Source organism: Physella acuta, unplaced genomic scaffold (assembly GCF_028476545.2).
Source record: "Physella acuta isolate Inbredline_101_S28 unplaced genomic scaffold, ASM2847654v3 ptg000596l, whole genome shotgun sequence".
NCBI lineage: Eukaryota > Metazoa > Mollusca > Gastropoda > Physidae > Physella > Physella acuta.
In genome coordinates this window covers 161,229-183,979 of record NW_026732115.1, presented here as the reverse complement: position 1 = coordinate 183,979, position 22,751 = coordinate 161,229, and the positions used below count along the sequence as shown (strand labels likewise).

The 22,751-nt window shown below is 39.5% G+C and overlaps 1 protein-coding gene across 4 annotated transcripts in view; it reads right to left on the bottom strand.

The window, feature by feature from the left end:
- The window catches only part of LOC131947508 (uncharacterized), a 60,617-nt gene extending 39,550 nt beyond the window's left edge, over positions 1-21,067 (bottom strand). The window contains exons 1-2 of one of the 4 annotated variants that reach the window (XM_059308728.1): positions 21,014-21,067; positions 11,272-11,869 (exon numbers count right to left, since the gene is read on the bottom strand). In XM_059308728.1, the coding sequence (XP_059164711.1) occupies positions 11,272-11,317 (46 nt within the window). In that variant the 5' untranslated portion in view covers positions 11,318-11,869; positions 21,014-21,067. Of the gene's footprint in view, positions 1-11,271; positions 11,873-15,417; positions 15,501-15,523; positions 15,598-21,013 lie in introns of those variants that run through there. The other 3 variants (XM_059308726.1, XM_059308727.1, XM_059308725.1) reach the window with 3 other exon arrangements.
- Between the last annotated feature and the right edge of the window lie 1,684 nt (positions 21,068-22,751).

The window sequence follows — 22,751 nt, the reverse complement described above, 5'->3', positions numbered from 1 at the left end:
GGCCCACAACGAGGCGCACACGGCAAATGTCGGTTGAGTAAATAGATCAATGCCTCACTCACAATGATTTTTGACATTTGAAATGCACATGCGTGCCAACGAGACAGGGGCCGCAAGCCACAAAACACGTGGAGAAAGGCTTTGAGGATTCCAGAATCCCCGAAAGGTCTATCCGGACTCTTTCTCTATGTGAGTGCTCAGTGGTCGGGGACTTTGGTACTCGTCTTTTAAAGAGAAGTAAAAAAAAAATTGTTTTACTTTGTGCCATGGAGAAGGAGGTGCCCACAATGTCCACTCTACACAAACTCGAACAGCCGAATGGCTTCTGGGAAGTTAAATATAGAAACCCGTTGTGACGTACATTTTGGTGGTCGTTAAAAACGTGAACTAGTCGGACGGTTCCTCACTTGACAAATTTTGTTAGCGATGATGTTATAGAAAATACGAGTTAAAGGTGTAACATTTGCTGTCTAAAGTCTGTTGTAAATAAAAGTAGATGTGGCACCCACTTTTTGTGCAACGTCAAATCAGATATAGCCTCCATTTTTCACGGTAAGTCAAATCAGATGTGGCCCCACTTTTTATGGTACATCAAATCAGATGTGGCCCCACTTTTTATGGTACATCAAATCAGATGTGGCCCCACTTTTTATGGTACATCAAATCAGATGTGGCCCCACTTTTTATGGTACATCAAATCAGATGTGGCCCCACTTTTTATGGTACATCAAATCAGACGTGGCCCCACTTTTTATGGTACATCAAATCAGATGTGGCCCCACTTTTTATGGTACATCAAACCTGATGTGGCCCCACTTTTTATGGTACATCAAATCAGATGTGGTCCCACTTTTTATGGTACATCAAACCTGATGTGGCCCCACTTTTTATGGTACATCAAATCAGATGTGGCCCCACTTTTTATGGTACATCAAACCTGATGTGGCCCCACTTTTTATGGTACATCAAATCAGATGTGGTCCCACTTTTTATGGTACATCAAACCTGATGTGGCCCCACTTTTTATGGTACATCAAATCAGATGTGGCCCCACTTTTTATGGTACATCAAACCTGATGTGGCCCCACTTTTTATGGTACATCAAATCAGATGTGGTCCCACTTTTTATGGTACATCAAACCTGATGTGGTACCACTTTTTATGGTACATCAAATCAGATGTGGTCCCACTTTTTATGGTACATCAAATCAGATGTGGTCCCACTTTTTATGGTATATCAAACTAGATGTGGCCCCACTTTTTATGGTACATCAAACTAGATGTGGCCCCACTTTTTATGGTACATCAAACCTGATGTGGTACCACTTTTTATGGTACATCAAATCAGATGTGGTCCCACTTTTTATGGTACATCAAATCAGATGTGGTCCCACTTTTTATGGTACATCAAATCAGATGTGGTCCCACTTTTTATGGTACATCAAACCTGATGTGGCCCCACTTTTTATGGTACATCAAACCAGATGTGGTCCCACTTTTTATGGTACATCAAACCAGATGTGGTCCCACTTTTTATGGTACATCAAATCAGATGTGGTCCCACTTTTTATGGTACATCAAACCAGATGTGGTCCCACTTTTTATGGTACATCAAACTAGACGTGGCCCCACTTTTTATGGTACATCAAACTAGACATGGTCCCACTTTTTATGGTACATCAAATCAGATGTGGCCCCACTTTTTATGGTACATCAAATCAGATGTGGCCCCACTTTTTATGGTACATCAAATCAGATGTGGTCCCACTTTTTATGGTACATCAAATCAGATGTGGCCCCACTTTTTATGGTACATCAAATCAGACGTGGCCCCACTTTTTATGGTACATCAAACTAGACGTGGCCCCACTTTTTATGGTACATCAAACTAGACATGGTCCCACTTTTTATGGTACATCAAACCAGATGTGGTCCCACTTTTTACGGTACATCAAATCAGATGTGGCCCCACTTTTTATGGTACATCAAATCAGATGTGGTCCCACTTTTTATGGTACATCAAATCAGATGTGGTCCCACTTTTTATGGTACATCAAACTAGATGTGGCCCCACTTTTCATGCTGTAGAAATAGCGTGCAGTAGAAAATGTGGGAACATTGGAGGGTAAGCTTCGAGTTCTTTATTTGTTTTAACCTGGTCTTCATATATATTTAACCGTTCCGTGGGAATCCTGTGTTGACTGACTGGCTGGCTATCTATAGAATCGGGTTTTCCCGTTCAAGATGACAACACACCGGTTGAAAAACGTTTTTTGACAGCGTTGAGTGTAGATTTTTTGGACAGAGTTTAGTGTAGGTTTTTTGACAGAGTTGAATAGGCCTATAGGTTTTTTGACAGAGTTGAATAGGCCTATAGGTTTTTTGACAGAGTTGAATGTAGGTTTTTTGATAGAGTTGAATGCAGGTTTTTGACAGAGTTGGGTGAGGTTTTTTGATGTTTATTGATACTAGCAAAGTTGAGTGTAGGTTTTTTGAAATGTTTAATCAAAGTCTGAGAGTATTCTATTAACGCTTTATAATTGATAAAGGTCATAACAAGAAAAATAGTTTGATATACTAATACGAAATTTTTAGAACTTGATACATATATCAGATACAAGTGCCACAGATATAAGTGCCTCATTGTATAATAGATCGCCCTACTAAAAATATTTAAAAAAAAACCACAATATGCAACAAATTTTGGGTGAAGGCCTTGGTTGAGATTTATGACAACAGGCAACCTAAAGAGACTTGACAACCCGAAGACAACCAGGATGAAGGTCCGGGGTTGAGATTTGTGAAAACAGGCAACCTAAAGAGACTTGACAACCCGAAGACAACCTGGATGAAGGTCCGGGGTTGAGATTTGTGAAAACAGGCAACCTAAAGAGACTTGACAACCCGCACACAACCAGGATGAAGGTCCGGGGTTGAGATATGTGACAACAGGCAACCTAAAGAGACTTGACAACCCGCACACAACCAGGATGATGGTCCGGGTTGAGATTTGTGAAAACAGGCAACCTAAAGAGACTTGACAACCCGCACACAACCAGGATGCCGTCCGGGTTGAGATATGTGACAACAGGCAACCTAAAGAGACTTGACAACCCGCACACAACCAGGATGATGGTCCGGGTTGAGATTTGTGACAATAGGCTACCTAAAGAGACTTGACAACCCGAAGACAACCACCGAGACCAGGACAAAGAAAGTTTTGAAACTTGAAGACAACTTCACAGAATGTCGAATGGAAGACTTGGATGAAAGGGAGATAACCAGCCCTGATGTACAGGTGGTGTTTATCTGCCCCTGACAAGATCTACACCTTGCAGCGCGCTAAGCCCCGACTATTGTGTTATGTAAGATCTGACATGCCGGTCGTCTGCTTGTCTGTAGAGAGCGGGAATTGACATCTGTGCCAGTCTGAACACTTCTGTTGCTCCCTCCCCCCTCCACCCCCACCCCAACCAGCTTGGCCGCTCATACCTCGTGCACTAACTCCATAAACACCCCCTAAAGGTCAGCAGTGCCAACACAGTCACTTGCTTGAGGTCGGGGTACAACATATTTACCTCACATTGGATTACCTCCCATTTCTATGGCTTTAAATGACTTAAAGTCTGCTTTAATGTTACAGTCAAAAGGATTTCTTAAACATAATGTGTAGACATCGTAATACAGTCTTGGTAGGTTGTATGGTCAGATGGTATGGTCAGGTTGTATGGTCAGGTTGTATGGTCAGGTTGTATGGTCAGGTTGTATGGTCAGGTTGTATGGTCAAGTTGTATGGTCAAGTTGTATGGTCAAGTTGTATGGTCAAGTTGTATGGTCAAGTTGTATGGTCAAGTTGTATGGTCAAGTTGTATGGTCAAGTTGTATGGTCAAGTTGTATGGTCAAGTTGTATGGTCAAGTTGTATGGTCAAGTTGTATGGTCAAGTTGTATGGTCAAGTTGAAGGGTCAAGTTGTATGGTCAAGTTGTATAGTCAAGTTGTATGGTCAAGTTGTATGGTCAAGTTGTATGGTCAAGTTGTATGGTCAAGTTGTATGGTCAAGTTGTATGGTCAAGTTGTATGGTCAAGTTGAAGGGTCAAGTTGTATGGTCAAGTTGTATGGTCAAGTTGTATGGTCAAGTTGAAGGGTCAAGTTGTATGGTCAAGTTGTATAGTCAAGTTGTATGGTCAAGTTGTATGGTCAAGTTGTATGGTCAAGTTGTATGGTCAAGTTGTATGGTCAAGTTGTATGGTCAAGTTGTATGGTCAAGTTGTATGATCAAGTTGTATGGTCAGGTTGTATGGTCAAGTTGTATGGTCAAGTTGTATGGTCAGGTTGTATGGTCAAGTTGTATGGTCAAGTTGTATGGTCAAGTTGTATGGTCAAGTTGTATGGTCAAGTTGTATAGTCAAGTTGTATGGTCAAGTTGTATGGTCAGGTTGTATGGTCAAGTTGTATAGTCAAGTTGTATGGTCAAGTTGTATGATCAAGTTGTATGATCAAGTTGTATAGTCAAGTTGTATGATCAAGTTGTATGGTCAGGTTGTATGGTCAAGTTGTATAGTCAAGTTGTATAATAAAATCTATAACAGCAAGTGTAATCAGGTTATAGCAATGGGAGATGAAGTTGTGACAAAACTGCTTGTTTTAAAAACATTTCTTTTAGTATGCTGCATAAAGAGAATATGATATATAATTATCAAATTCTGAAGGTTTTTGAGAAACCGGAAATAAAGTACCATTTCTTGTTACCGGAAATCGCTCAACAGTAGATAGAAAACTCAGCAAAAGATCTGTTTGAATGAAATTTCGTCCACCTAACTGAAATGGTAGTCATGTTATCTTGTACACACACTTACACACCGACAAAGATAGATACAGACACGATTGCGAAACTGGGTTTTTGGACTTAGGACGGTGTGAAAAGGTGAGGTTTGTTTAAATATTGATTTCGATGTTCTACACCAGGGGTCGGCAACCTGCGGCTCGCGAGCCGCATGCGGCTCTTTTGATATCAAGATGCGGCTCTCCAGCTCCTTGAACAAATACTAATAATCTTAATAAAAAAATAAAATATTTGAAATGAAAAAAATGTTAGTGGCTCTTTAAAACCAGGGAAATTTTGAAAATTGTAACTTTTGGCTCTTCCGCTTCAAAAGGTTGCCGACCCCTGGTCTACACCATTACAACACTATATTGAAACTATATTCCGTTAACGAGAATGTAAAAACTACACATAGGAAGTTGATGTATGGGATAAATGATAAATGTACCACTACACAGCTACATATTTAAAACACAGGAAACTCTAACACGGACCTTAATACCTGGGCCACAAGACCACAAGACCTGAACCACAACACCACAAGACCACCAAGTCCAGACCACAAGACCACCGAGTCCAGACCACAAGACCACCAAGTCCAGACCACAAGACCACCACGACCTATTCGACAAGACCACCAAGTCTAGACCACAAAACCACCACGACCTAGACCACAAGACCACAAAACCACCACGACCTAGACCACAAGACCACCACGACCTAGACCACAAGACCACTAAGTCTAGACCACAAGACCACAAGACCACCACGACCTAGACCACAAGACCACAAGACCACCAAGTCTAGACGACAAGACCACCAAGTCTAGACCACAAGACCACAAGACCACCACGACCTAGACCACAAGACTACTAAGTCTAGACCACAAGACCACCAAGACCTGGACCACAAGACCTGGACCACAATACCACCACGACATAGACCACAAGACCATGAAGACCTGGACCACAAGACCACAAGACCACAAGACCTCAACCACAAGACGACAAGACCACTACGACCTGGACCACAAGACCAACACGACCTGGACCACAAGACCACAAGACCACCAAGACCTACTAAAAAAGCCAGACAAAGACCTCAAACAAAATGTGCGCATGTAGAAAAGGTCAAGAAAGATTTTGGAGAAACTCCCAACATTCACGACTCATAAACTGTTTTCCTGTTAAAGGGGTGTCGGTTTAAGGGCAGATTCTTGTGTGTTCACAGACTACATTTAGGCGACTTGTGACCATCGTCATGTACAAAACTATGTGCAAATGTCACGGACTCTCGGGGGTACGCACCAATGTGCGCACTTGTGGTTTTGTGCAGCTTGCAACATTGGCTCACCTAATGTTTTTCTATATTTAGACTGATCAGTGCCAACATCAACATAATGTGAAGAGGGTGCTGGTTACATAAAGGTGGTATGAACCACATCGACATCTCTCTATAGCAGTCTTTAAACTGTTAAATTATACAGTTGGTATGTAGCCCATCTCTCTATAGCAGTCTTTAAACTGTTAAATTATACAGTTGGTATGTAGCCCATCTCTCTATAGCAGTCTTTAAACTGTTAAATTATACAGTTGGTATGTAGCCCATCTCTCTATAGCAGTCTTTAAACTGTTAAATTATACAGTTGGTATGTAGCCCATCTCTCTATAGCAGTCTTTAAACTGTTAAATTATACAGTTGGTATGTAGCCCATCTCTCTATGGCAGTCTTTAAACTGTTAAATACAGTTGGTATGTAGCCCATCTCTCTATAGCAGTCTTTAAACTGTTAAATACAGTTGGTATGTACCACCTCTCTCTATGGCAGTCTTTAAACTGTTAAATACAGTTGGTATGTAGCCCATCTCTCTATAGCAGTCTTTAAACTGTTAAATTATACAGTTGGTATGTAGCCCATCTCTCTATAGCAGTCTTTAAACTGTTAAATACAGTTGGTATGTACCACCTCTCTCTATAGCAGTCTTTAAACTGTTAAATTATACAGTTGGTATGTAGCCCATCTCTCTATAGCAGTCTTTAAACTGTTAAATTATACAGTTGGTATGTAGCCCATCTCTCTATAGCAGTCTTTAAACTGTTAAATGATACAGTTGATATGTACCACATCAACTGCTGGATCTGCTGCCCCTATAATCGGCATCCTTCACGTCCGATCATGTTTATCGTCCGCTAAAATCTCCCCTAATGAAAACCACCAACAAACATAAATAACTAAGCCAAATTTGTTCATCTATGACGCACAGGAAGCACTTGGAGTTGACCAATCAAATCATTACATATAATCAAATCAGCTCGCGCACCGATGTTAATTCTCCCATAGCGCTGCGTTCGTTTGTTACGCTTCCCTTACGTTATTGTAAACAAACTAAATTTTCAAGTTTAGAGATCTAAACATCATGTGAAATTAAAAAAAAAAAAAATTATCAGTAGGAATGTTGTAGTCACACAGCTGTTTAATTATTACACAAAAATACTTAAAAAAAACTTTTTAAAAAACCACGTTTTTCTTGTGGACTAAAAAGTAGAAAATAAAATTTTCTTTTGTGCTTCCTCGAGCTGTGCAGGTTCTTGTGATGACTGACAAAAAACGTGGGTACGTTCACCATCAAATTTCCCGACCCATCTGCCCGACCCACGTTTTTTGTCAGTCATCACAAGAACCTGCACAGCTCGAGGAAGCACAAAAGAAAATTTTATTTTCTACTTTTTAGTCCACAAGAAAAACGTGGTTTTTTTAAAAGTTTTTTTTAAGTATTTTATTTTCTCCTTTTTAGTCCGTTGCTACACATGAAAAACGTGGTTTTTAAAAAAGTGTTTATAAATACACGGACTAAAAACTTGAGCGACCAGGATTCGAACCTGGGTTGTCGCGGCCACAACGCGAAGTACTAACCACTATACGATCACGGCCAGCGCGCTCACATCGATTGGGGCCGAAGTAACTGGGTCAATAGGCCTCCAGTCTTGTCGGTATCTTTAGAAATCATGTCCTCAATTTTATGGTCCTTGGGGCGTAATTAAATTAAGCTAATTACGGTCACTAATTGCTAGTTTTTATGATTGCATCTGAAATTGTTAGGCGAAAGTAGCATGCATGCCAAATTTCAGGTCTATAGAGCAATCAGAAGTGGGCTAATTTTCGATGTCAATTTTAACAACAAACATCCAAACAAACAAACAAACGCGAAGCTGAGTTAAGAAAAACGTGTTAAAAACTAGGTGTAAACATACACAGTGCAGTTGTTTCTATAATAACGCCAGTTTTAGAATCACATCATTATTTTAATTATTTTAAATCTTATCTCTATTAGGTTCAACATTCATTATTTAAAACTTTGAACTGTCCTCTATATTAGTGTTACCTGTGATTTGGTTTAACAGAAATGCAGAATATATACAAAGAAAGACATATAAGGGGCTGATTTGGATATAGTAAAAATTCGTTTTCTACAACCTCAAATTACAAGTCAACGGACATGGCAATGGTTTTTTTTTAAAATAATTACTTTTGTTTATCCAAAATAAATAAAAAACACAGTTGTTATTCCTTAATCAACAACAAAAATTAATTTGAAAATCATTAAAACAAATTTTGAAAGATGATTTCGATATCGCATCACTAGCTATGGAAAAACGCTATTACTTTATCAACACCAAGAACAAAAACACGAAGCTGTATAGTCACTGAAACTAATTTTAAGAATGGCGTCGATATAACTTAACTACCAAAGGCAGAAATGAAAAGGCAATATTATCTAACCAGCAAGAAAAAAATGGGACCGAGCCATTACTTAAGTGCTGAATACCACGAAATGGGAGGCCTTAGTGCGAGTCTCCGCTTGCAGACGATGAAGCAAGCAGGAGATTACGTCCTGGCGATATCGATACCGCCCTTCTAATTGAATGAAGTGCATGCGCTGGATTAGAGTGGGGACCCACCATCAAAGCTCGGAAGATCTCAAATCCCTCTCGTCTAAGAGATAAGAATCTCCCGGAGAAAAATATGTCGCAGAAGACAAACGCTGCCAGAATTTTTCCATCTACCCAGTAGCCAGCCTGCCGCTCGGATTTCAGCAGGCTGATTGGACGAAGGATTTCGACAGTTTTCCGCAATGGAAATTCAGTGATCGATAGTCCAGGGCCGGGATCTAGCCCGGCCGGCTATATCAACATCGGTTTTCGGTCAATTTTCCCGACCCCCTCTCCATTACTAACTAAGAAAACACCGAAATTCTTGCTCATAATTCGTCCCTTCTACACCGTAGTCTTCGTGCTTAAGCATTGGTCAGTTCTAGTCTGGACAGAGGAGTTTCTGTCGTTTCTAGAATCTTCTGGTGGTGCATTGGGATTAGGTCTACATTGCTTCTACCCTAGATCTATATTTTATACCTCAGTAAAAGTTAAAAGATAGAGAATCGAAAGTTTGAATGAGTAAAGACTAATTTAAAATGGCTAAATCCAAAATTTGATAGAGACGAGTTTAAAGTAAGTCAAACAAAACTTTGACATACTAAAGACACATTTGAACCAAAGAAAGCCAAATTTTGACTTAGTGAAGACACATTTGAACCGAATAAAGCCAAATTTTGACTTAGTATAGACACATTTGAACCGAATGAAGCCAAATTTTGACTAAATAAAGACACATTTCAACCAAATATAGCCAAATTTAACAAAGTAAAGACAGGTTTAAAATTAATAAAGTCAAACTTTGACAGAGTAATGGCACATCTGAACCGAATAAAGCCAAATTTTAACATATTAAAGACCCGTTTGAACTGAATAAAGCCAATTTTGACAGAGTAAAGGCAAGTTTAAAATGAATCAAGCCAAATTTCGACTTAGTAAAGACACATTTGAACTGAATAAAGCCAAACTTTGAGTGAGAAGCCAAAGTTTGAATGGACCAAGAAAACATTGACCAAGTCAACCCAACTATTGATCGGACCAAACCCAAACAAGAAAACGTTTACATGGGTCACCAGTAAATGCGACAGGTCAAACACACTTCTCATGACCTCTGACCTTCAAATCTACAAATCTAGTTGCTCGCGAAAAGCTGTAGGTCTTTACAAATAAGACCATCAAATCGCGTCCATCAGGGATAAGTTAACATGCGGTAAATTGATGCCAATTGGTTGTTCGTCTTTGGCATCAACGACGTTTTGCCTACGACTTAAGTTTGAGCTATAAATAACTTTAGTTATTTTTAAAGATGTCGTCCAGAAGAATACGTTGTTACCGTTATTGAATTAAGTCTAGAGTTGAACAACTTTAGTGATTTCTTTTAGCTAGTCCACGTTTTGAAAAAAATATCACTATTAATAGAAATTTACCATAATAAATATTTTAGTATAAAATTAAATGGTTTATTCGCGTAAAACTAAATGGTGTTGTACTGTCAAATTAAATGCTGTTATAGTTTATTAAATTAAAATGTGTTTTCTTGTGAAATAAAACGTGAACGTAGAATTAAGTATTTAAATGTAAAGTTAAATAATGTCTGAATGAAAAATTAAATTGTTTTTTTCTTGTAACTGTTGATTTGGTGTAAATTAAACTTTTATTATAAAATGGGGTTTTAATGTAAGTGAATGGTCTTTTAATGGAAATTAAATGATTTTTAATAAATGTAAAATTAAATATTACTTTTTAAAATGAAAAATCAAACAATTTTTCAATATAAAATTTAACGGTGCTTTAGCACAAAATAAAATGAAATTTGCATTACCATTAAATAGTGTAAAAATAATGAGAGAAACACGCGGCTTATTTAAAACAACACAAAAACATTGAATTAAATACTTTTTAAAATAGTATTAAGTTTTTGAAAACATGTTTCTCTAATCTATTTTCTCTTTGGACAAAAAAAAAATGACAATTTTTGTCCATCTGAAATAAAGTGTTTGTAAACTGCTTTAATTTCATTAAAATCGTGTCTCAATTTTTCACTATCTCCTGTCCTGCTATTCTGCTAGGCCGCGTCATTTCTGCGGCAAAATATTTCTAAGGTTGGCCAGGACATGTTCAGTACACCAGTCTAGGAGACCGGTGCAAAAACATTTAGTTTTAAAATGTTTGGGCTTTTAATAAGCTTAAAAAATATTTGTTTTAATATACGTGTTGTGCGTACTTTTAGTTAACAACACCTACACCTATGTATGTGGGGAGGGTGGGGGGTGGGCGAGAAGGGAAACAGCTTAAACAGCTTATTAAGATTTTGATTTTTAGTAATGTCTATTACATACCCTTGCTCGCATTAATTTAATTAACAAAGTTAATTACCGACCTATTAATTAAAATAGTTTCTGGCCTGTCCTAGGCACCATGCGTTCATTTAAAAAGTTAGTAACTGACCTGTCCAAGTTGCCTTAATTAAATTAAATTTAAATTAAATTAACCAAATATAATTAAAGTAATGACTAACCTGCCCACGGCACCATGAGTACCTGCTCTCTTATGTCCTCTTGCATGACGGCTAATGACGAGCAACTGACAAGTGGTTGATTTTACCAGAATGATGAAACGATTTCTCCTTTGATGGTTATCTCCCCTCTCCAAAAAAGCAAGAAGAGTTCACTCCCGCAATCGATAGCAATCTATAGGGGCGTTTAGACGTGGGACTCGGGACATAAGCTGTTGGGGCAAGCAACAGACTTGCTGCGTCAATATTCTCTCCCTTTGCAAAAGACTGTATTTGGTCCGGGGCTTTGGAGGCAAGGTCCTCGCGACCGTTTTTCTGGTCGTGATAGAAAGCGGACTGAATATATTGGAGCGTGCAGTCAATTCCCAACTTTACATAGAAATTAACTAAATTGCTTCCCAAATAAAGCTCGCCTTCACTCCGGCAGCAGCCTGTCTGTTTGAGCAATACATTTTCTGGCTCTGTCGGGATCCAGCTAGGGTCTTGGGATCCCTGGCAATTAGTCACATTAAAAGTTATTTTTATCCCAGAGTAACGGCTTGACCTACACATCTACGTCCGGTGTATGTCAAGGCATTCATTTCAAATCAAACGGTACACACTGCTTGAAATAATTGAATTAATGATTTAATTAACACTTCACGGAAAACACAGGTTTTGATAAACTTATTTACATAACCAACAACACGTATTACACTGTGGGTCAGAATAGAAATCCGAAATCCACACGTTAAGAATACAGCTGCCCTGTTGAAACACGGCAACACACACGTACAACACACCCGTATAACACACCAATAGAACACACCTATCCAACATACCAATAGAACACACCTATCCAACACACCAATAGAACACACCTATGCAACACACTCATAAAACTGAGTCCACTTGTGATGTGTTGCCAACAGATAGCAAGATATCAGGCTACCAACAAGCGACAATTTGGTCAAGTTTTAAAAACAACAAGAAGGACAATCAGTCGGCCTAAAACAATTAAAGATAATGCAGGACATCAAAGGCTCTGTCTGCTAATGGTTTAACCGCCGTATCACTACATTTGCCTACCAATCAACCCGTTGATAAATGTGTATTAACCCATAGCAAAGTGCGATAAACCGTTATCCACCAATCAAATCGCGCGATAAATTTGTATTATCCAATAGCGATGCAAGTTACAAAAGTATTAGTTTTCTTTTATTAAAACATCAAATGATTGACTTATCAGTTCTTGTGCGCCATTAACAGCTCGGGCCATTCAATCATGGCCATCTCTGGCCATCAGGAGCAGACCACCCGTGCACGAGCGGGCCGAGACAAACAAGAGTTACCCCGCGATGCACTCACTCCGAGCGAGTGTACATAAAAAGCAATTATTTGAAATGGTATGAAAAAACAAAACGCTTTCGATCATCCTCGGCTCGGCACGATCCAGGTCCACCAATCGAAGTTAGAATCAAACAGGGAAATTATACTCGCGGTCTAACGCCGGTCTAACGCCGGTCGATAGCCGGTTAATGGTTGTAGTGCAATTTAAGACACTTCCCGATACAGGCATAGCGAGCGTGATCTACCATTTTCTGCTCACACGCCAGACACCACGCAGACATGATTTGATGAGACATTATTTCTACTGTTAACGAAGCGACATTCTATTTCAAGAATTAGCCCATGTTTTTTCATGATGATAAAACTTAAGATTTGAAAATTACAGTTATGAATTATAAACTGAAACTATAAATTTGTTCAAAGGATGGTAAATTTTAGCGCGTTTTCGAAAACTAAAAAAAAATCTATTTTTGGTTAAAAATAATTAAAAACGAGTGAAAATAAGTTTTCTTAAAAACAAAAACAACAAAGCAATTGAATACAAATAAAACGAACTCTGGAACTATGTGCTCAGGTGTGAAAATAAATTGCAGTAACTTATGAAAAATTAAAAAAAAATTAAAAAATAAAATAATAAAAAAACAGAAAAACAATCAGCCCACTGTTGTAGCTTTGAGTCTATGGAGATGAAAGTCACGGTGCATGTTGTTATTTAACCAGACGACACGCTCTGGCCAGCCCATTGGTCAACGTGACTAATCAACCAGTCAGTTAACTGTTAACTCGCGTCACCATGGCAACTCAACTCAACCAGCTGCATCTCCATAGCGAATAATTTCCTCGTCTTTAATCGATCTCTGATAAACAAAACCATCGATACGGCTGCTGATAAGCCGATCGATAAAGACATACCGATTGTGCGCTATGGTTAAGAAAGTGCGATTGTTTTATTGATTTTAAGACATTGATCCCCGATAAATTAATGAATGACATAGCAAGGAGTTTGATAATAAAAAAAAACGTTCTGGTCGGCTATCACATGTGATCTTAGATCAAGTATGGGGTGGGGGGGGGGGGGGGTGCAGAAGACATGGAACAAATGTCATCAAACTATAAATAGCCATGTACTACACTCGTCACGTGGACTGGTGCATATATTAAAGGAGCCACGTAGACACTGCCTACCCGTGTAAAGTTACCCTTCGTAGGCAGGTCCTCTATCAATTCACCCCCCCCTGCACACAGTACACCAGCCACAGTGTGGCGGAAGTCATGCTAAAACATGAGCTGAGGTCAAAGGTCACACGATGGAGCAGACAAAACTCAGTGCACAGCTGTGTAATACAGATGGTAACTAATGTATTCACAACGTTTTAGTGTACCCTTATCTTAACAGTTTGAAAAACAAATTAATTATCACACTAGCGTTAATTACATAATTTAATTATCCCATCACGGTTGGACTGGGATACCCACAAACGCTCAGTCTAGTAGCCACAAGGGTGGCTTCCAAAAATAGAATCAATATTTACTGGCGAAATAGTGAATTGAAATAACGATGACGTCATTCCACAAAGGGAACAAAATTTGACCAATCAGAAGTCAAGCTGTGGACACCAAAACCTACAGACGCCATACAAGAGGTGACCTTTGACTTTTCAAGACACAAACACTGACCGTTTCCAGAAGCATTCGGGTGAGGGGTTGGGGGGGCTCATACGATAGATGGTGACTTATTCTGTTGCACCAAGGCAGGTGGTGACACATTCTGCTGAAAGTATGATGAATGAAACAAGACTGAATACGTGTTTCATGGCCTTTGTTTAAGTTTTGAGAAAACAGAGGTTAAAGTTGAATTTCTGAAATTGAATCGATACACTGAGTTGTACAAATGTAGTGGTGACACAGTTTTGTACAAATGTAGAAGTGACACAGTTTTGTACAAATGTAGAGGTGACACAGTTTTGTACAAATGTAGTAGAGACACAGTTTTGTACAAATATAGAAGTGACACAGTTTTGTACAAATATAGAGGTGACACAGTTTTGTACAAATGTAGAGGTGATAGTTTTGTACAAATAAAAAGGTGACACAGTTTTGTACAAATATAGTGGAGACACAGTTTTGTACAAATATAGAGGTGACACAGTTTTGTACAAATATAAAGGTGACACAGTTTTGTACAAATGTAGAGGTGATAGTTTTGTATAAATGTACTGGTGACACAGTTTTGTACAAATATAGTGGAGACACAGTTTTGTACAAATATAGAGGTGACACAGTTTTGTACAAATATAGTGGAGACACAGTTTTGTACAAATATAGAGGTGACACAGTTTTGTACAAATATAAAGGTGACACAGTTTTGTACAAATGTAGAGGTGATAGTTTTGTATAAATGTACTGGTGACACAGTTTTGTACAAATATAGAGGAGACACAGTTTTGTACAAATATAGAGGTGACACAGTTTTGTACAAATATAAAGGTGACACAGTTTTATACAAATGGAGAGGTGATAGTTTTGTATAAATGTACTGGTGACACAATTTGTACAAATATAAAGGTGACACAGTTTTGTACAAAACTAGAGGTAACACATTAATCCTACAATATTACGCGAATACACCTTTGGTTCACAACTGGAGTAACATCTAGCGTCACATTAAGTGCTAGAACTAGCGTCACAACTGGCGTCAAACAGGACTAGATTAATCAGTTATACATTTGTACAAGGCGTTTGCCCAGAGTTATGCCCCCTCAACAAACAATTAATGTTTATCAACACCGATTTTAAAACAAATCACTAAAAACAACGTACCAACTGTCGTTTGAATACAAATCTTCCAGCAAGTTAAGTAGAATCACTCAAATTTAATAACACGTGGACAATTTAAAGACTAAATCTATCACATCTAAACACTAACCGACTCCACATCCACCAAGCGAATCCACCGACAATCCACACTAACCTTTGACTGTACACAATGTGAGACTGGTAGCGTTCAAACGCCAACTGACAAGGTGTACTAAATTTGGGAGATAAGACCCGACTAACTGGGTCAATTTGATTAAAGTTTGGGCAGAAATAGAAGATAATATCCATAACGTTACTGAGACCAGCTATGTGGTCTCGTTAACATTGACACGGCTACAGGTATTGTCATCTGTGTACTGTCATGTGTCAGCTACAGCTAATGACATCTGTAAGTACTGTCATATGTCAGCTACAGATAATGTCATATGTGTACTGTCATGTGTCAGCTACAGCTAATGACATCTGTAAGTACTGTCATATGTCAGCTACAGATAATGTCACATGTGTACTGTCATATGTCAGCTACAGCTAATGACATATGTAAGTACTGTAATGACAGTAGCAGTTAATGTCAGTAGTATGTATTATGGTGGTAAGAGCTATTGTAAGACAATGTGTTTTAGATTCAAGCGATATCGTCCACCACAGCTCCATACATTACATCTGTAGACCCCCCCTCCCCCCCCCCCCATATATGTACCAAGAATTTATAAACCTTCACAATCAAACATACCTCAAATATTCTTTCAACTTCGAAAAATTGGTATTATCTTATTTTATTCTAAAGTCAATCTTCAAGCAGCGAGAAAACTAGTCAAACCAAGTCTTATGCCTACATAGGGCAGCACTTGCGCTTCCCAAACGATTAAATCAAGTCATTCTCAGGTTCAGGCTTGGTGGCTGCATAGCGAGGAACCATCAGACAGCCAACAGTTGATGTAACCTTTATGTAACAAGGAACCATCAGACAGCCAACAGTTGATGTAACCTCTATGTAACAAGGAACCATTAAACAGTCAACCTTTTTGAGGTAACATTATTTATGTGTAACGAGGAACAATCAACTAATTTAGCCGTTTCGATTTTATTTGAGCGTTATTCACGGTAGTTAACAGACGTGTGCAGAGTTTCTTCCAGCATCTCTTGGGGGGGGGGGGGGCCTAAGCCCCCCCGAAAATTGTTTACCGCCCCCCCCCCCCCGAACGAAATGAAATTTATATAATTTATATAGAATATATATACTTTTAACAGTGTCCGCCCCCCCCCCCCCCCGAAGAAAGTCTACCGCCCCCCCCCCCCCCCCGAAAATTTCAAGTGCCCAGCCGGAGAAAAAAGTCTGGAAGAAACACTGGACGTGTGACGGCTGTTTTAACCTTAATCCTAACCCGCAGGTAAAGTAACCCAGGTTAAGTAACCCAGGTAAAGATGTGACCACGATCGTGCAGGAACATTTTTCAGGTAAACTTTACAAAAGGTAATTTTATTGACCTGGCCCATGTGACCAAAAGCGCCATGTTGAAGCATACGATCACCAGATGTTGAACTGAAGCAGACGACAGAATGTTTTAATGTTCAACTCATACCGAAGCAGGCGACAGAATGTTTTAATGTTGAACTCACACTGAAGCAGACGACAGAATATGTTTTCGCGGCAGATGATGAACTCACCCTGAACCAAACGACAGAATGTGCTTCACGGCGAATGTTAATTTGTTTTCTCAGCTTATTGATAACTCGGGCAAAATGTGAATTCGAACTTTGGTTCTGGATTGAATGATTCCATACTTTGTCGGCCTTGTTACTCCAGCTATACCGGCCCAAAGCTCTCCAGATCCAGCCGCCATACCAAGGTTCGTTCCGCTGCGAGTTGTTCACGTTCATTCAAGCAATGCATGCACAGAATAACAAGGTCCAATTTGTGGGACAAATTGGACGCAGTTTCCGTCAAGTAAAAATAAAAGAGGTTAGCGTACGTGTGCCTACTTCATCGTTCCTAGGCTCCAATTAATGGTGGTCTTCGCTGGTTTTATAGTCTACATTAGAGTCTTGGTGGGTTTTCTAGTCTACTTTCTGGTGTTTGTGGGTTAGGGGTCGGTATGTGCATGGGGTCAGTGCTTAAAGGCGTTGGGTTTTGGTGCTTGTAGGTTAGGGGCCAATAACCTGCCCAGAGTAACGAGACATTCCCTGCATTATTTTACTAACAACATGGATCTGCCGACAGACACAGTTTAGTCCGCGAACTTCTTGAACCTTCAGAGACTGCATCAAGTGAAAGGAAAAGATTTTCCATGTCTTAAGAAAAAGATGCATTCATTCATTCAAGAGCCTGCTACGGTCTACGAACCGCAGGGTGCCGACACTTGGCGTAGGTTTTTCAGTCCACATTTTGACGTAGGTTTTCTAGTCTACTTTTTGATTGATGTAGGTTTTCTAGTCTACTTTCTGATTGACGTAGGTTTTTTAGTCTACTTTAGAAAAGATGGGCAAATTTTTGGTAAATTCAAGGTCAGTTTTCTGTAAAGATGACGTTTATTTTTGCTGTGACGTCACATCATCTTCTGCTGCATAGTGCCGATAAAATAAACTAATTCTTCTCCGTCTGTAATTCTAATCTTGTAGGGGATTTCCTCCAAATAGTTAAGTATGAACTGTGAACATGTTATGCGCCATGTGGGCCGTTGACTGATTTTCTGGATGTGTTTCCAAACGCTTTGTCCAGTTTCGGATAATCTGTGCCCTACTAAAGAGCCTCGCATGTTTATGGGTGTGAGTTAGCTGTCCTGAGCTCTCTCCGTTAGCTGATTTGTTGTGATGGTTACAGATCAACTTTTAATTGGTGTGAGTGACCATTAAAAGTGCTCAAATCAAATTTAGTACGGTTTACAGATAAAACGACGATTACTTGTATACGCACTCATCAATATGAAGATAATTATTTGCGAAGCTATTAACATTATTAATATTTCATATTTTTAGACTTTTCAAAAAGTCTTTAAAAAAAACTAGTTTTTCTGAAACTTAGATTTTCTGGTTAGACATTGTTAAAGTACTGAGTTAAAAATACAGCGGCCTAAAATATGACCAATTTGAGAAGTAAACAAAAAAAACAACAAGTAATTAAAAAAAGTCTAGTGACAATTTTAGCGCAATTTCCTTGTGTTATCTAAAAATAGCTCTGTCGTAGCGTAAATCAAGAGCAGGGTTAGTAAAACCATTGGTTAGTTATTAAAACCTTTTTTATTAAAAAATTTTCAGTATTTTACATGTTTTATTTGCAATAGAGTAACATGACTAAAAACCATTGCGCGCCCAGCTACCGAACGTGACGTCGCAGCCATTGAACGTGATGGCGCAGCTATTGAACGTGATGACGCGTGTGGTGTGGTTGCATAAAATGCCTACTAATTCGGTCCAAATTTTAATTAATTCAAAAAAATTTTTGTGACCAAACGAAAGGATATTTTTGAAAACTTTCTTCGGCAAAATTGTTCTAAATTATGGCAGGAATCGATTGGTACATGTTTCAAGTCGCTAAGTTGTCTGGTTGTCGAGATATGGGCTAAAAACTGCTTTTTTTCGAGGTTTTTTGGCTTTTCCGGGAAATCCATGAAAGAAACCCGGAATTTTTATGGCCTATGTTCATCCTCGTAACTTGCTTAACATAATTGCTTTTGGAACTAGTCATCGATATTGCTTCGTTGAGGAGGAGATACGACTTAAAGCTGCGGACACACATCCATCCATCCATCCATCCATTCATTCATACATCCAGAAATGACGGATTAATAAACGCAATTCTCCAGAATGGAAATTGCGTTAAAAAAAACAACCTCTAACATATAGAGAAGCACCAAGAACATTTGGAAGAGAAGATTTCCACAGAAACATCAGACAACAAACACTGTAGACTTCTACAGAAACATCACACAACAAACACTGTAGACTTCTACAGAAACATCAAACAACAAACACTGTAGACTTCTACAGAAACATCAAACAACAAACATTGAAAACTTCCACAGAAACATCTGAAATATTTCCATCATGTTAGCTCTACCCTAACCTAAGAATCAAGGTTGTAAATTTAAATCACCTACGTACCGTCAAGCAGGTAAATAATGTTATCAAGAAACAAATAACTCCTTATAATGTAGCGGCTATGCAAAAGTTAAATCATTTGATAATATTTATGAGTCGTAGTTTTAGAATGTAAATAAACGAATTCTGTTATGACGTAAATCTGCTAGCTACAAAACCAACAAAACCAGATATTTTAACCTCACACATTCTAATGAGAGAAACTAACTATAAACCACATCATCAATTAAACATCGACATAAACTACACCGACTACCGTAAGTTGAAAAATATTCCATGAAAATATCCCACGACTCTCCGTTCGAGACACACATCTTGCAGAGCGTCTTCTTGAAAAGAAAATTTCCTGTGTATTCATTCAGCCACGGTCGGCTATCCCATACCTGAAGCACAGTAAGACAGTTGACTCCTGATAACTGCTAATGGAGCCGAACAAATCGAAATAGTCCATTGTAAGCGCTCTAGTGTGCAAATGTTTGCCTAGAGAACTGGTCATGTTGCCGGCTAAAATCTGGCCATGTTGCATGCTACCAAACAGGCAAGTGGAAAGGTAGAATCCGGCAAGTAAATATTGACGATGGCGAGCCGGCTGTGTGTGTCGTTCCCGAACACGCTTTGGTGTGTTCAGACTTCGAACTTTACACACTTTGATGTGTTCAGATTTTGAACTTTGCACTTTGGTGTGTTCAGATCTTGAACTTTACACACCTTGGTGTGTTCAATATTTAAGCTTAATATAATTTGATGTGTTCAGAATTTGAACTTTACATTTTTTATGTGTTCAGATATTGAATTTTACATACGTTTGAGCTTAACCCACTGATATGTTCAATCTCTGAACTTATCACACATATGTGTTAAGATTTTAAACTTTTCAGGCTGAATCCAAGCGAATCTTAAATGTGATAACTATTTAAGCCTACCACATTTTTGTGTTTCACATTCTTGAATCTATCAAATAGATCGCAATACGCAAAACCTGGTAGGAAAAATGAGCCAGACAAGATTTTAAAAAGTAGGAAGCTGGGAGCTGATTATTGTACCAAGTAAACTTAGACGTCATGAAGCTGCGAGCTGATTATTGTACCAAGTAAACTTAGACGTCATGAAGCTGGGAGCTGACCATCGTACCGAGTAAACTTAGACATTGTGAAGCTGCGAGCTGATTATTGTACCAAGTAAACTTAGACGTCATGAAGCTGCGAGCTGATTATTGTACCAAGTAAACTTAGACGTCATGAAGCTGCGAGCTGATTATTGTACCAAGTAAACTTAGACGTCATGAAGCTGCGAGCTGATTATTGTACCAAGTAAACTTAGACGTCATGAAGCTGGGAGCTGACCATTGTACCGAGTAAACTTAGTGGAAGCTGACCATTGTACCGAGTAAACTTGGTGGGAGCTGACCATTGTACCGAGTAAACTTAGTGGAAGCTGACCATCGCACCGAGTTAACTTAGTGGAAGCTGACCACTGTACCGAGTAAACTTAGATGCCGTACCAGAAAAACAAAACCACCAACTTCCCGTCACATTTAGTGGAACAATAAACTTTAACAACCGCCACCACAGTTCAAGACGGCCATAAATTGTGATCCCGTGTTAATCTTACGGGCACTTGATCTTTGCCTGAGTTGGTTCTTCATGTAGCGCAATTCTACCAGACTAACAAAATGCTGCACAAGTTAGTGGTGTGCAATTCTACCAGACCAACAAAATGCTGCACAAGTTAGTGGTGCGTAATTCTACAAGACCAACAGAATGTTGCATAACTGGCGGTAGGCAACCCAAAACCCACATCGCAAATCAAGAAATTCCTTGAAAAAATTTACCGCATACTTAATACTTAGACAAAGTCAACATGACTAGTCAAATAATCACAAAAAGCCTGAATAAAACCCTCGGTACGCCGTCCTCTCGTCATGATAGCAGCATATCAAAGACGGGCTACCGTCGCATAAACGAAGGCAAATACAATCTTTCTTCACTGCTTCTCCGATTGCATTCTAGTAAGAACTTTTATCTCCCCTACCTGATGTCGACGTTTGTTGAGTGCTGTCCCTTTCTCATGGGCGCTAACTCGGTTTTCTAGTTGAACACATTATTTTTAAGACTACATCGGCCACATTTTTAAACGTTCTTAGAATGGTGTACTCGAGGCTTGGAGTGAGATGTTCCTTTTTAAAAGGTGAATTAACCAAGACATTTTCTGGGGAAGACAACCCACCACCATCCAGACTACTTTGAAAAAAAAAAACCGTGTTATCATGTTCATGTCAACGGTAGATCCCACCTTGGATGTCAACGGTAGATCCCACCTGTTCTCAAATATCAACGGTAGATCACACCTTGATTGCCAACGGTAGATCCCACATTTTGTTCTCAGGTTAGGGACAGCAGTAGATCCCACCTTAAGGCTACGCCCTGTACCGCTATGTACCTTAGGCAAACGAATGGTGTCACGTGGTCCTATAGTCTGGGTGTCCCACAAACCCTCACTACTTATCTGCTGGTGTGGGGCTGGTGTGGGGCTGGTGTGGGGCTGGTATGGGGCTGGTCTAGAGAGGCTTTCAGATAAGGCGTTGTGCGTCTCTAAGTGTGTTGGTTAATGCGACTATCTTATGAAATTTTACAACGTTTTCCTATGAGGGCGGGGTGGGGCGGTGGCTGGGGTAAATGTCGAAGCTGAGATAAGAGGTTGACAGTCCCAGTAAAGAGGAGACTGGGGGGGGGGGGTGCTTGGCGGAGTGGGGAGGGGGGTGTTCGGCGGAGTAGGGGGGGGTGAGACTCAGGTGCTTGGAGGAGGAGGGCGCTTGAGGGATTTTATATTCGAGATGTGGAGAAGGCAGGGGGGGGGGGGTTCAAATAGGGGAGATAACGATTGAAAGATGAGAGCATCGATGAGTTGTCGAAACGTGCCCCCACAACCGTGAGGCAACTGAAGGACGGCCGACCAGTGTGGACACAGCACGCAATCTGTTGTTGTAGGGGCGGGGCTCAAATATGCTAATTACCTGGGGTCAGTTGTATTATTGTACACATGGACGTGCACACAGCGATGTGCACACTGTACAAGGTCGTGATGGTTAAGTGGTACCGAAAATAGCACAGACAAATGTTTGACCACACCAAAAATATCTCTAACAAAAAATACTAACATCAAATTGTCTGGCTTTTAGTTTTGTTAAGTTGATCTTATAGTTTTATAGATGTCACCAACCTCGCGAGTTTAAAAGTTAA